This window comes from Mizuhopecten yessoensis, unplaced genomic scaffold (assembly GCF_002113885.1).
Source record: "Mizuhopecten yessoensis strain PY_sf001 unplaced genomic scaffold, ASM211388v2 scaffold3537, whole genome shotgun sequence".
In the NCBI taxonomy this organism is placed as follows: Eukaryota; Metazoa; Mollusca; class Bivalvia; order Pectinida; family Pectinidae; genus Mizuhopecten; species Mizuhopecten yessoensis.
In genome coordinates, this window is record NW_018405094.1 from 579169 (window position 1) to 593837 (window position 14669).

Consider the following 14669-nt stretch of genomic DNA (forward strand, 5'->3'; position numbering starts at 1 on the left):
ACTGATAGACAGACAAAGCTATACCTACATGAGGTTATTGACAGATCTATATACTGATAGACAGACAAAGCCATACCTACATGAGGTTACTGACAGATCTATATACTGATAGACAGACACACTAGTAGTACTGATCCAATGCCTGAAGGTCTTTCTCTAGCTGTTGCAGGAATGAAGTGCTAAAATCTGCTGAAAACTGATTAAAATGTGAGATAGAGTTTTACTTGGGTTTGTTACAAGAGACAATTGAGTTTCCTATCACTGAATAGCTATCAAACAACTGGGGGGGNCATATAAACTGTTTTACTAACTTTTAAAATAGCATCAACTCCCTTTGAGAAAGTCCCCACCCTACTGATTTGTAAGTCTGTGTGTTTTTGTTACATTTGCTTGCTGTGCCTCTCTATAAAACAGACATATCCTAATTGGATGATGAAATGGCTTCACTCTTCACTGAAGAACAAAAAGGGATGGCTAATTTGTGGAGTTATAGTGGTATTGAGGTACATATATTCATCTTTTGTACCTGTCTAAATTAGAAATGACCTCATTTCCACTAAGAGTAGGTAAGCATGTTTACAAGTCACCAAAACCCAATAATAAACCCATCACAACATTCCTAAAAAGATTTCATCTACTGATATAATGTTATTCAATAGCCATGCAGTGCTGTTTTAAATCTCCCTGAATCAATCATTATTTGAATCCCCAAAAAATCTTTTACCTTATATTGTACATAAATGTTTAATATGTTACTTTAAAACATCATATACATTTTCAATACCAGACAAACTGCACTACAGATCTAGAGGTATAAGGTGTAGCGGAACTGGACTGCAGGGTGGATTGTCAGCAACCAGGTCGCTCAATTGGTTAGAGCATCTGTCTAGAGTTTGGGGGTTCCCGGTTGGAATCCCGGTTTGGTCTTTGCATTTTTCCTTTCCTGTTACACTAGCAATGTACAACAAACACACTATGTTTGTAAAAGATGTAGAGTACTAGCCAGCTAAGCCAAGATGTTCATGCATAATTTTGAAAACTCAAATTATGTCTTCCAAAATAAAATGAATGACCAAAACATTGGTTCAGCTGTTTCAGTGATGAAATAAAATTAGCTTTGTACGTAAATTTGTTGTGGAACTATACCTACTGAATACTTTAAGAATCATGTTTCAGCTTTGTCCACGGAAGTAGACCCTAGCCTTGTACTCCTGAAGCCATTCTCATGCTCAAACTCATTTTTTGTGCTCTTGCTCAAGTTTGTGCTCCAGTGAGAAAGTACTCAACATTTATATTCATCAAATTACCTGAGAATGTTCTCTGCTGAGTTTGGTAACCTAGTGAACTCTCTAATGTTTGGAGGCTAACATGGTGCCCATCACATGATCTTATTCACACTTTGTCATCATGGCAGAGGACATAATAAGGCCAACTTCTTGCATAGTTGTTTGTCCTGGCTTCTTCACCTGTTTGAAATTTGAAAGTTGAGCAAGGGCCCCTATTATTTGTTGAATCACTCTAGATCTGCTTACAATAGGTTGTGAAATAGATCTAGAGTCACCAACTAACTGTAGCAAGACACCTGTTTCAAAGTATCTTTAAGTCATCATGACCTGCAAGAGATCTAGAGATAGCAGTGAAAAACGTTTTCACTTGTGGCTGGCCAGACTTGAAAACATCAGAAAACATCTTCCTCTGCCATTGGTGGATTTTGGTGTTCCAAAACACTCTAGGCCTTGAAAGTACATATTTTCTTATCTCTCTGTTGATGATTCTGCCAGCTGCCATACATGTAAGTGGAGTTTGGATAAGAGTACAGCTCCTAAGCACAGACATTTTCATGAATACGACTTGAGCAAGAGAACAAAATCAGTGAGTACAAAACCTTGAGTTTGAGCATGGGAACAGTTTCATGAACACAGGTCTCGTTGAACCAGAAACTCACTTCATCCCTCGAGCCAACACCTAAGTTTAACAGTACATGTATATCTTATATTTGGAGAGGTGTGTGGACTATGGTTTAGTGTCTTGATCATACAAATCACGGCTTCCAATAAGTGTTCACACACTCTAACTAATTATACCTCAATACACATCCGAAATATCATTCAAACATAATTAAAATAATCAACATCCAATCAAAAACAACATTACCAACATCCAATCAAAAACAACATTACTAACATCCAATCAAAAACAACATATTACACCCACAAACAACAAGAAAGATCCCAAAGTTTTTTTCTGTCTTATTTATATCTTTCAAGCACCAAAAATCAAAACAAGTAAATAAGAAGTAAACAAAGTCACTAATGAATAAACTATGCTTTGTGAGTTCCAACCACTGAAACGACACTATCTGCAATTTTCCCCCTGACAGCTTTGTGATGTCACTTGTGGGGTGTTTGTGATGTCATAATGATTATGATGTCTCTAACCAGGTTTTTGTGATGTCACCTGTGATATCAAATTGAGGTCATGTTGATGTCACTAGTAAGGTCACAATGATGTCATTTTATGAGGTCATGATGATGTCACTAGTAAGGTCATAATTATGTCACTTTATGAGGTCATTATGATGTCACTAGTTCAACTGTATTTTTACCTTTTTTTATCAATTGTGATTTGTCACCAGCCAGTGATATCGGTATAGTGTAACCAATAATGTCATTGTGATGATAATTAGATGATGATGTCACTACTCTAGTCACTAAAGGTGTCCTTAGTGATAGCTATTTTGATGACAAAGAAATGTCAATTGTTATGCCATCATGTTTCCATGGTGATGTCAGTTACGGAGGTGAGGTATATCCCATCTTTGTTAAATAATCGTATCCCATCATGCATCACTCTGACTTCTCGTGTCCTGGCACTGCCATTGGTTGTTCAGTATCATCTGGAGAAGAAACCATGTACTTCAATAAACATATGAAATTATTTAAATATATATCTATATCTTCTATATCTAGAACAGCAAACTATCTGCTATCGCTTAGTTGTAAAAAGAAGTAAAAATTGCCCTTTCTTGCTCATGACATTTTACCTTCATCCTCTACAACCCTAATGCTGCAATAATATCTAATATTTTTCAGTTATTGTTATGTGTTTATACAGAGCCTAGCTAGCAGGTTGTTTTTATAATTTAATGTTAAAAATTATGTAGACCATCAAAACTTCTTTTCATGAGTTTACATACAGCAAGCTTGAATTGGTTTGTTGATCTTTTTAAAAAGTGCAGGATATGAATAAGTTTCTACAGGTTTCTTTTTTAGTATACACAAATATATCATTCAAACTCATTTTTTATGTCAATTATATGGAAATTATTTTCAGGTTAATGCATGGAACATTTCAAACTTAAATCCCATGAAAAACTATCCTAAAAAAATCTTACAATAACCTCTATTTGACAAAACAATTAAGTAAAATTCAGTAATTTAAACTGTTCTATACAATTAATTAAATTTAGGCAATAAGACGTATAAACAAAAATCAGGTGATTTTCATAGGTGAAAAATGAGGGAGAAAACCAGGAGACTCCCATCAAAATAGGAGGATTTGGCAAGTATATGTTGAGCGAGAGATTATAATGCATCACAGTCAGCTTAATGACCACACAATTAACTTACACACAGGAGAGTCTACAACAGACACACTCATCTGTCTCTTCTGTGAGGGGGCACTTCTCAGTCTGACTGGTAACATTGAGGAAACTGACCAATTTAACACTTACACAGCTAAAGAAAGTTTCTCTGCTCTACTGAAGTGCAGTTATTGCCAAAGATAACAATTCACTCCTAGGATACTGTAAAATGACTTATATTTGTGAAGAAAAATACATGTTTATCCCCCCTTATTAGCCATATGTTTGTGTTTTGGACCTAACTGACCTTTGACCTAGAGGTGTCATGATGACCTAAGTGAAGTACACTTACAGCACACCCTCTGTGGGTGACGCAGGTAATCAACATATTTTCAGCAATTTAAATTTTACAGTCCAGACAAGATTAAGCTCTTCTTTTTTAAATGACACTTTATTTGACCTTTGACCTGGAGGTGAAGTCATCATGACCTAATTACACCTTTTGTTGGTGATGAAGGTATACATCTAAGTTCCATCAAGATATCTTTAACAGTTTAAAAGATATTGCCCAGACAAGATATTATCAAATTAAAGAAGACCCAGAGCAGAAGAATCAGTACTAATACCATGTCTCTCTTGTTCCCTAGGGGAGGCGTAATTTAAACAACAAAACTTACACTGATGCAATACAAACCCATTCTTTAAAGAACAAAATATTTTTGCTTTGTAAGACGAAAATTGTCAGCCTCTAAATTCTGGAACTGGATGTAATATTGTAACATGTCGTATTTCAGATGGCTGGTTAAAGGTGACAGGTTATATGTTTACAGGTGAGGGCGGGAATTTCTCACCCGAGTCCTAATCCCCAAAGGGAGGTAATTCATTAAGGTTGGGCATGTAAAACATCCAGGTGGTTTGTCTAAATGTCTTAAAAGTACACTAGAAGCTTTCTTTATCTTGATTTATACCTTTGGTGAGCTTTGTAAATCAACTTAAAGCTCAGGTATGTTACAACAGTACCTGTTGTAATACTTTTAAATGACAGTCAATGTGAATTTTTTCTTTCTACAAGCATGATTGTCAAAAGGTGACCTCTAGTTATATGGGGTACATACAACAACCTTTGATTATGGACTTTGGTCAGATATTATAAAACTTAACAAGAGTACCGCGGGGCGGAACAAAATATGCCCTTCGAATGCAATATAGTGTTATATACTTTCTTACATTGAAATAAGATCTGCATCATTCTAAGAGTGGTTAGCTGATATGCTATAATAAATGTAGGAGAAAATCTTCAGACAAAAAATCAAATACTGAAAATTAACAAAAGGCAAAAATTTTTGCAAAAATCATCGATTCAAAATTCTATTAAGGGAGACACAACTTCATATCATGATTATAAAGTATACCAAGTTTCAAAGAGATCCGTTGAAAAATGAAGGAGGAGATTTCCGGACAAAAATCAAATACTGAAATGAACAAAGGGCAATAACTTTTGGAAAAATTGTCGAATCAAAATTCTTTTAAGGGAGACACAACTTCATATCATGGTTATAATGTATACCAAGTTTGAAAGAGATTGTTGGAAAAATGTAGGAGGAGATTGCCGGACAAACAAAGTTTACGCCGGACGGACGGACAACGCCATACCATAATACTGCCGTCAAATTTGACGGTTGTATAAAAACAGCACATAAAACTATGCTAAAACTCAAATTGTTGGTGGTTCTTGTGTACAACTGTCATCACACTAACAGAAGATGGAGACAAAACATTACTAGTGGTGCTTGTAAAATCAGAACTGCAAGAGCTCCTGTGCCCTGGTGACGGCCTGAAAACTAGGCTGAAACAGGTTAGTTACCAGGCAAAAGAATACACTTCATGGAAACATGGCATCAGGAGTTGTTAAATTTCTGTTTACTTCTTAATATAACTAAAGAGAGATGACACTTTACACCCAGCTCTGAGATTTTGTTTTCAGCTTTAAATAACAAACTCAAAGAGGAAAGTCAGCTCAACCAAACAAATCTTAACATCAATCAATAGGTATAACCAAAGGAAGTCAGAACAGACACAAATGGTGTTTCTTAACTTGCTATCAAAGAGTCAAAAGGACAAAGTAATATGGCTGGTTGTTACTAACATTTGTCAAGGACGTTAGGTAGCAGTGATAGTCCTAAACCTGTTTTTTCAGCTTCAATCTGACACAAAGAGCTTGGAACAACCAGAACTATTTCATAATATACTGCTGATTCTGACACAAGTGTTTGGAAATATACCTGTAAGCTATATGGACAAACATCGTACATTTAGTGGATATGGCAGTATGAGTGATGCGTTACACTGCATGCACACAGCTGCAGGGAACATTTATATTTTTCTACAAGTTTTTCCAAAATTAGAAACCTTTAGAACACTATAACAATCCCTTGTAGAAGCAGGAACTCTATTACACAGATCAAGTGTAATACCCTAACAGTTGTAGTGTTATGACAAGTATATTATTAGTGACAACATCACATCAGGGGGCCTCTAGAGCTTCCCAGTTATATCTCTATACACCGATACAGTAAAAGTTTGTTACCTTTAACTTGTTGTAGGAAAATATCCTCCACACAACAAGGTTTATTCAGACAGGACCTACATTAAGTTTATCATGTAATCAGGGAAAAATATTAAGAGGTCATCACACGACCATTTCCGTATCTAATCTGAATTAGCCCAAGGGGCTAAAGGCCTGAGGGTTGATATGGGTCGAGGGTTGATATGTGTTGAGGGTTGATAGGGAGTAGGATATGGAAGTGGTCACCTTTTGTAAACTTTTTATTCTATACTACTCTATAACATCAACATTATATAGCAGTACCAAATAAAACACACAGGAAAGTGATTCATGTTTCATATAATCATGTTCTACCTTTAAATCAAGTACAATGAACAGCATCACAAATACAGATGCATATTCATGTTGTACACTACCAGAATGTTTTACACAGAATAAATGAGTGAGGCATGGTTCTTTTTAAAATTGTTGAACCAGAAGTTATATAGAATCCTCTGGGCAGATATGGTGCGTGCCAGGCAAATATTGAATGGTCTGGGATATGGCCTGTATGTAGCTTACAGTATTACACATACAAAACAAAAGATGAATTCAAAAATTTGACTCTTATGTAGAGATATGGCTAAAACCTACCAAAAACAAATATTTTCAACATAATTTTGTTCAGAGAGCTTTTAAAGTAAACACTAAAAGAATCCTGAGTTATATGAACAGAACAATTTCTATCAATTGTTGTAGGTTGTAGGCCAAGTTGGAAAAAAATGTACAGCTCAAGTTGGCAAATAAATCATTTTTGTGGTCTAAAGATACTTCATGCAGATCCCGAAGAAAGCAGAATGTTAGCGGCTGTCAAGACTCATTGACTCCATCTTTGAAAGAAAACTACTTTGAATATAATGTATTTCACTGCCCTGCATATTTCATTGAGGAATTCCACGGATGTAAAACAATGTTGTTTTTCACTGTCAATTTGTGGAAGTATACATCAGCCAAACCTGATGATTTACAGGGTGAGGGAGCAGGCTAGAATGTTAAGGAAAGTTTTACGAAAAAATTCGGTCCGGAAAAAGATTCATCCTTAAAGTGTAAACGGATGTAGTTCAATTATAGTTTTTTTACCATGTTTTGGATATTGGTGACTGTAGGATATATTTAGTATCTCAGTGACTGTAGGATATATTTAGTATCTCAGTGATAGCATTGTAAGAGATGTTTTGGATACCGGTGACTGTAGGATATATTTAGAACCTCAGTGATTGCATTGTAAGAGATGTTTTGGATACTGGTGACTGAAGGATATATTTAGAACCTCAGTGATTGCATTGTAAGAGATGTTTTGGATTCTGGTAACTGTAGTATATATTTATAATCTCAGTGATTGCATTGTAAGAGATGTTTTGGATTCTGGTAACTGTAGGATACATTTAGACTCTCAGTGAATGCACGATATGTTTAAAATCTCTGTGAATGCATGATATATTTAGAATCTCCGTGAAATAATCTTTCTAGCATTAGTATTACAATAAGATCTCAGTGAATGTAGAATCTGTATGAAATATTTCAGAATTTCAGGATCTTTGTGACTTTAGGATCTGTTTAGGATCTCTGACTTTAGGATTACCCATTGTCTGAGATGACTAAGATTTGATTACCAGGTTCTAGTGGAGCTTGGGGTAGTAGTTCCTGTTCATCTTCAGAGTTTTCATCTTCACTCTCTGGTAAATCATCCACGGTATCCATACAGCACAGGCTGTAGCAGACAACACTTATCACAGTAGTGGGGAGGCCGAACATCAGAAGGAACAGCCAGCGTGATGATTGCCACACTCCCTAGAATCAGAATCAGCAAATACAACTTCTAGCATCAAAATCACCAACAGAAGAAAATACTTGTCGGTGAAGCTACAAATACAAAAGGTGATATTGCGATAGACAATCTTGAGCTGCTACCATGTGCGTGCGGTAAGTATTTTAGTTTGAGCATATCATTAGAGAGGAAAAACAAAAAAAGTCACAAAGACAAAGACATAGTGACCCAAAGAGACAAGTACGGACAGCGCCAGAGACGGAAAAATACGGAGACGAAGGACGACAGAGACAGAAAGATGGTCAAAATTTGAGTTGAATGGTCAACCTTGGTGTTTGATGGTTAGTCTTATTGATAGGTGGTCAACCATAGTGTTTGAAGGTCTGTCTTATTGATAGGTGGGCAACCATAGTGTTTGAAGGTCAGTCTTATTGATAGGTGCTCAACCATAGTGTTTGAGGGTCAGTCTTATTGATAGGTGGTCAACCATAGTGTTTGAAGGTCAGTCTTTAAGTGTTTGGCAGTCAACTGTACTTTGCATTTGGGTTTGTTATCCCAATGTGGAAAGAACAGTTTTAGATTTTGAGGAAGAATCTTAGTTTGAGAAAGCCAAAAGGCCTAACATTAAAACATTGTCGATACCTAAACCTAACTTATTGGGAGGTGAAAAGCTTACATATGGATGACAAACGATAAATACTTACAACCACCATGACAATAAGGTCGTAGAAGACTCTCTTTAGCCTCTGGAAAAATCCTGTTCCTCCGAGCGCCTATTAGAAAATAAGACAAAAAAGAGATACATGAGTATAAACGATTTTTCCTTTTAGCCCTGTAAATGACTCCCTGTGAGTTGACACTTTGTGACAGTCAATGTAACTCTACTGTAAAAACTCAGGGATCCTTTGTAAACCAGACCTCAAGATAAAGGTTCTAGACAGGATACATTTTTACACATTAACCAGTGATATATTATAAACCTGTCCATTCCAAACGAAACACATGTATAGCCATCGGTTTTCATTGCAATGGTATACCAAGAGTGGGGTATCCACACTATCACAGACTGGTATACCAAGATTGGGGTATCCACATTATCACAGACTGGTATAGAGAGAGTGTGGTGTCTGCACTATCACAGAGACTGGTATACCAAGAGTGGGGTATGACCACTATCACAGACTGGTATACCAAGAGTGGGGGATCCACACTATCACAGACTGGTATACCAAGATTGGGGTATCCACATTATCACAGACTGGTATAGAGAGAGTGTGGTGTCCGCACTATCACAGACTGGTATAGAGAGAGTGTGGTGTCCGCACTATCACAGACTGTGGGGTATCCACATTATCACAGACTGGTATACCAAGAGTGGTGTATCCACCCTATCACAGACTGGTATACCAAGAGTGGGGTCTCCACACTATCACAGACTGGTATACCAAGAGGGGGGTATCCACACTATCACAGACTGGTATACCAAGAGTGGGGTATCCACATTATCACAGACTGGTATACAGAGAGTGGGGTATCCACATTATCACAGACTGGTATACCAAGAGTGGTGTATCCACATTATCACAGACTGGTATACCAACAGTGGGGTATCCCCATTATCACAGACTGGTATACAGAGAGTGGGGGATCCACATTATCACAGACTGGTATAGAGAGAGTGGGGTGTCTGCACTATCACAGACTGGTATAGACAGAGTGTGGTATCCACATTATCACAGACTGGTATACCAACAGTGGGGTATCCCCATTATCACAGACTGGTATACAGAGAGTGGGGGATCCACATTATCACAGACTGGTATAGAGAGGGTGGGGGATCCACATTATCACAGACTGGTATACCAAGAGAGGGGTATCCACATTATCACAGACTGGTATCCCAAGAGTGGGGTATCCACATTATCACAGGCTGGTATACCAAGAGTGGGGTATCCACATTATAACAGACTGGTATACCAAGAGTGGGGTATCCACAATATCACGGACTGGTATAGAGAGAGTGTGGTGTCTGCACTATCCCAGACTGGTATACCAAGAGTGGGGTATCCACAATATCACGGACTGGTATAGAGAGAGTGTGGTGTCTGCACTATCCCAGACTGGTATACCAAGAGTGGGGTATCCACACTATCACAGCCTGGTATACCAAGAGTGGGGTATCCACATTATCACATACTGGTATACCAAGAGTGGGGTATCCACAATATCACGGACTGGTATAGAGAGAGTGTGGTGTCTGCACTATCCCAGACTGGTATACCAAGAGTGGGGTATCCACAATATCACGGACTGGTATAGAGAGAGTGTGGTGTCTGCACTATCCCAGACTGGTATACCAAGAGTGGGGTATCCACAATATCACGGACTGGTATAGAGAGAGTGTGGTGTCTGCACTATCCCAGACTGGTATACCAAGAGTGGGGTATCCACAATATCACGGACTGGTATAGAGAGAGTGTGGTGTCTGCACTATCACAGACTGGTATAGACAGAGTGTGGTATCCACATTATCACAGACTGGTATAGAGAGAGTGTGGTATCCACATTATCACAAACTGGTATAGAGAGAGTGTGGTGTCTGCACTATCACAGACTGGTACACAAAGAGTGGGGTATCCACATTATCACAGACTGGCATAGAGAGAGTGTGGTGTCTGCACTATCACAGAATGGTATACAGAGAGAGTGTGGTGTCTGCACTATCACAGATTGGTATACAGAGAGAGAGTGGTGTCTGCACTATCACAGACTGGTATAGACAGAGTGTGGTATCCTCATTATCACAGACTGGTATAGAGAGAGTGGGGTGTCTGCACTATCACAGACTGGGATAGAGAGAGTGTGGTATCCACATTATCACAAACTGGTATACCAAGAGTGGGGTATCCACATTATCACAGACTGGTATACCAAGAGTGGGGTATCCACAATATCACGGACTGGTATAGAGAGAGTGTGGTGTCTGCACTATCACAGACTGGTATAGAGAGAGGGTGGTGTCTGCACTATCACAGACTGATATAGAGAGAGTGTGGTGTCTGCACTATCATAGATTGGTATACAGAGAGAGTGTGGTGTCTGCACTATCACAGACTGGTATAGAGAGTGTGGTGTCCGCACTATAACAGACTGATATAGAGAGAGTGTGGTGTCTGCACTATCACAGACTGGTATACAAAGAGTATGGTGTCGACAATATCACAGACTGGTATAGAGAGAGTGTGGTGTCTGCACTATCACAGATTGGTATACAGAGAGAGTGTGGTGTCTGCACTATCACAAGTGGGGTATCCACATTATCACAGACTGGTATACCAAGAGTGGGGTATCCACATTATCACAGACTGGTATACCAAGAGTGGGGTATCCACACTATCACAGACTGGTATACCAAGAGTGGGGTATCCACATTATCACAGACTGGTATAGAGAGAGTGTGGTGTCTGCACTATCACAGACTGGTATACAGAGAGTGTGGTGTCTGCACTATCACAGACTGATTTAGAGAGAGTGTGGTGTCCACACTATCACAGACTGGTATACAGAGAGTGTGGTGTCCGCACTATCACAGACTGGTATAGAGTGAGTGTGGTGTCCGCACTATCAAATACTGGTATGAAGAGAGTGTGGTGTCCACACTATCACAGACTGGTATACAGAGAGTATGGTGTCCACACTATCAAAGACTGTTATACAGAGAATAAGGCATCCACACCATCACAGACTGGTATACAGAGAGTTTGATGTCCACACTATCACAGACCGGTTTACAGAGAGGGTGGTGTCCACACTATCACAGTCTGGTATACAGAGAGATTGTGGTGTCTGCACTATCACAGACTGGTATAGAGAGAGTGTGGTGTCGACACTATCACAGACTGGTATACAGAGAGTGTGGTATCCGCACTATCACAGACTGGTATACAGAGAGTGTGGTATCCGCACTATCACAGACTGGTATACAGAGAGAGTGGGGTCCACACTATCACAGACTGGTATACAGAGAATAGGGCATCCACCCTATCACAGACTGGTATACAGATAATAGGGCATCCACACTATCACAGACTGGTATACAGATAATAGGGCATCCACACTATCACAGACTGGTATACAGAGAATAGGGCATCCACACTATCACAGACTGGGATACAGAGAATAGGGCATCCACACTATCAAAGACTGTTATACAGAGAATAAGGCATCCACACCATCACAGACTGGTATACAGAGAGTTTGGTGTCCACACTATCACAGACCGGTTTACAGAGAGTGTGGTGTCCACACTATCACAGTCTGGTATACAGAGAGAGTGTGGTGTCTGCACTATCACAGACTGGTATACAGAGAGAGTGTGGTGTCCTCACTATCACAGACTGGTATACAGAGAGAGTGTGGTGTCGACACTATCACAGACTGGTATACAGAGAGAGCGTGGTGTCGACACTATCACAGACTGGTATACAGAGAGAGGGACATCCACACTATCACAGACTGGTTTACAGAGTGTGGTGTCCACACTATCACAGACTGGCCCCCAGAGAGTGTGGTGTCAACACTATCACAGACTGGTATACAGAGAGTTTGGTGTACTCACTATCACAGACCGGTTTACAGAGAGGAGTGTGGTGTCTGCACTATCACAGACTGATATAGAGAGAGTGTGGTGTCTGCACTATCACAGACTGGTATACAGAGAGTGTGGGGTCCACACTATCACAGACTGGTATACAGAGAGAGTGTGGTGTCCACACTATCACAGACTGGTATACAGAGAGCATGGTGTCCACACTATCAAAGACTGTTATACAGACAATAGGGCATCCACACTATCACAGACTGGTATACAGAGAATAGGGCGTCCACACTATCAAAGACTGGTATACAGAGAATAGGGCATCCACACTATCAAAGACTGTTATACAGAGAATAAGGCATCCACACCATCACAGACTGGTATACAGAGAGTTTGGTGTCCTCACTATCACAGACCGGTTTACAGAGAGTATGGTGTCCACACTATCACAGTCTGGTATACAGAGAATAGGGAGTCCACACTATCACAGACTGGTATACAGAGAATAGGGCGTCCACACTATCAAATACTGGTATACAGAGAATAGGGCGCCCACACTATCACAGACTGGTTTACAAAGAGTGTGGTGTCCACACTATCAAAGACTGGTTTACAGAGAGTGTGGTGTCCACACTATCACAGACTGGTATACAGAGAACAGGGCGTCCACACTATCACAGACTGGTATACAGAGAGGGACTTCCATACTATCACAGACTGGTATACAGATAGAGGGACATCCATACTATCACAGACTGGTATACAGAGAGGGGACATCCACATTATCACAGACTGGTATACAGAGAGAGGGACATCCACACTATCACAGACTGGTATACAGAGAGTGTGGTGTCCGCACTATCAAATACTGGTATGAAGAGAGTGTGGTGTCCACACTATCACAGACTGGTATACAGAGAGAGTGTGGTGTCTGCACTATCACAGACTGGTATACAGAGAGAGTGTGGTGTCTGCACTATCACAGACTGGTATACAGAGAGTGTGGTGTCTGCACTATCACAGACTGGTATACAGAGAGTGTGGTGTCCACACTATCACAGACTGATATACAGAGTGTGGTGTCAACACTATCACAGACTGGTATACAGAGAGTGTGGTGCACACACTATCACAGACTGGTATAGAGAGAGTGTAGTGTCCACACTATCACAGACTGGTATACAGAGAGCATGGAGTCCACACTATCAAAGGCTGTTAAACAGAGAATAGGGCATCCACACTATCACAGACTGGTATACAGAGAATAGGGCATCCACACTATCATCAACTGTTATACAGAGAATAAGGCATCCACACTATCACAGACTGGTATACAGAGAGTGTGGTGTCCACACTATCACAGACCGGTTTACAGAGAGTGTGGTGTCCACACTATCACAGACTGTTATACAGAGAATAGGGCATCCACACTATCTCAGACTGTTATACAGAGAATAGGGCGTCCACACTATCACAGACTGGTATACAGAGAATAGGGCGTCCACACTATCACAGACTGGTTTACAGAGAGTGTGGTGTACACACTCTCAAAGACTGTTATACAGAGAATAGGGCATCCACACCATCACAGACTGGTATACAGAGAGTATGGTGTCCACACTATCAAAGACTGTTATACAGAGAATAGGGCATCCACACTATCACAGACTGGTATACAGAGAGAGGGACATCCACACTATCACAGACTGGTATACAGATAGAGGGACATCCACACTATCACAGACGGTTATACAGAGAGGGGACATCCACACTATCACAGACTGGTATACAGATAGAGGGACATCCACACTATCACAGACGGTTAAACAGAGAGGGGGCATCCACACTATCACAGACTGGTATACAGAGAATAGGGAGTCCACACTATCACAGACTGGTTTCCAGAGTGTGGTGTCCACACTATCACAGACTGGTTTACAGAGAGTATGGTGTACACACTCTCAAAGACTGTTATACAGAGAATAGGGCATCCACACCATCACAGACTGGTATACAGAGAGTGTGGTGTCCGCACTATCACAGACTGGTATAGAGAGAGTGTGGTGTCGACACTATCACAGACTGGTTTACAGAGAGTGTGGTGTACACACTCTCA

At 39.9% G+C, this 14669-nt stretch overlaps 1 protein-coding gene across 1 annotated transcript in view; it reads right to left on the reverse strand.

Annotated features, from left to right (window-relative positions):
- Positions 1-300: 300 nt before the first annotated feature.
- The window catches only part of LOC110447628 (protein disulfide-isomerase TMX3-like), a 234982-nt gene continuing 220613 nt past the window's right edge, over positions 301-14669 (reverse strand). The window contains exons 12-14 of the mRNA XM_021493466.1: positions 8661-8729; positions 7802-7979; positions 301-2896 (exon numbers count right to left, since the gene is read on the reverse strand). Of these exons, the coding sequence (XP_021349141.1) occupies positions 2847-2896; positions 7802-7979; positions 8661-8729 (297 nt within the window). The 3' untranslated portion in view covers positions 301-2846. The remainder of the gene's footprint in view (positions 2897-7801; positions 7980-8660; positions 8730-14669) is intronic.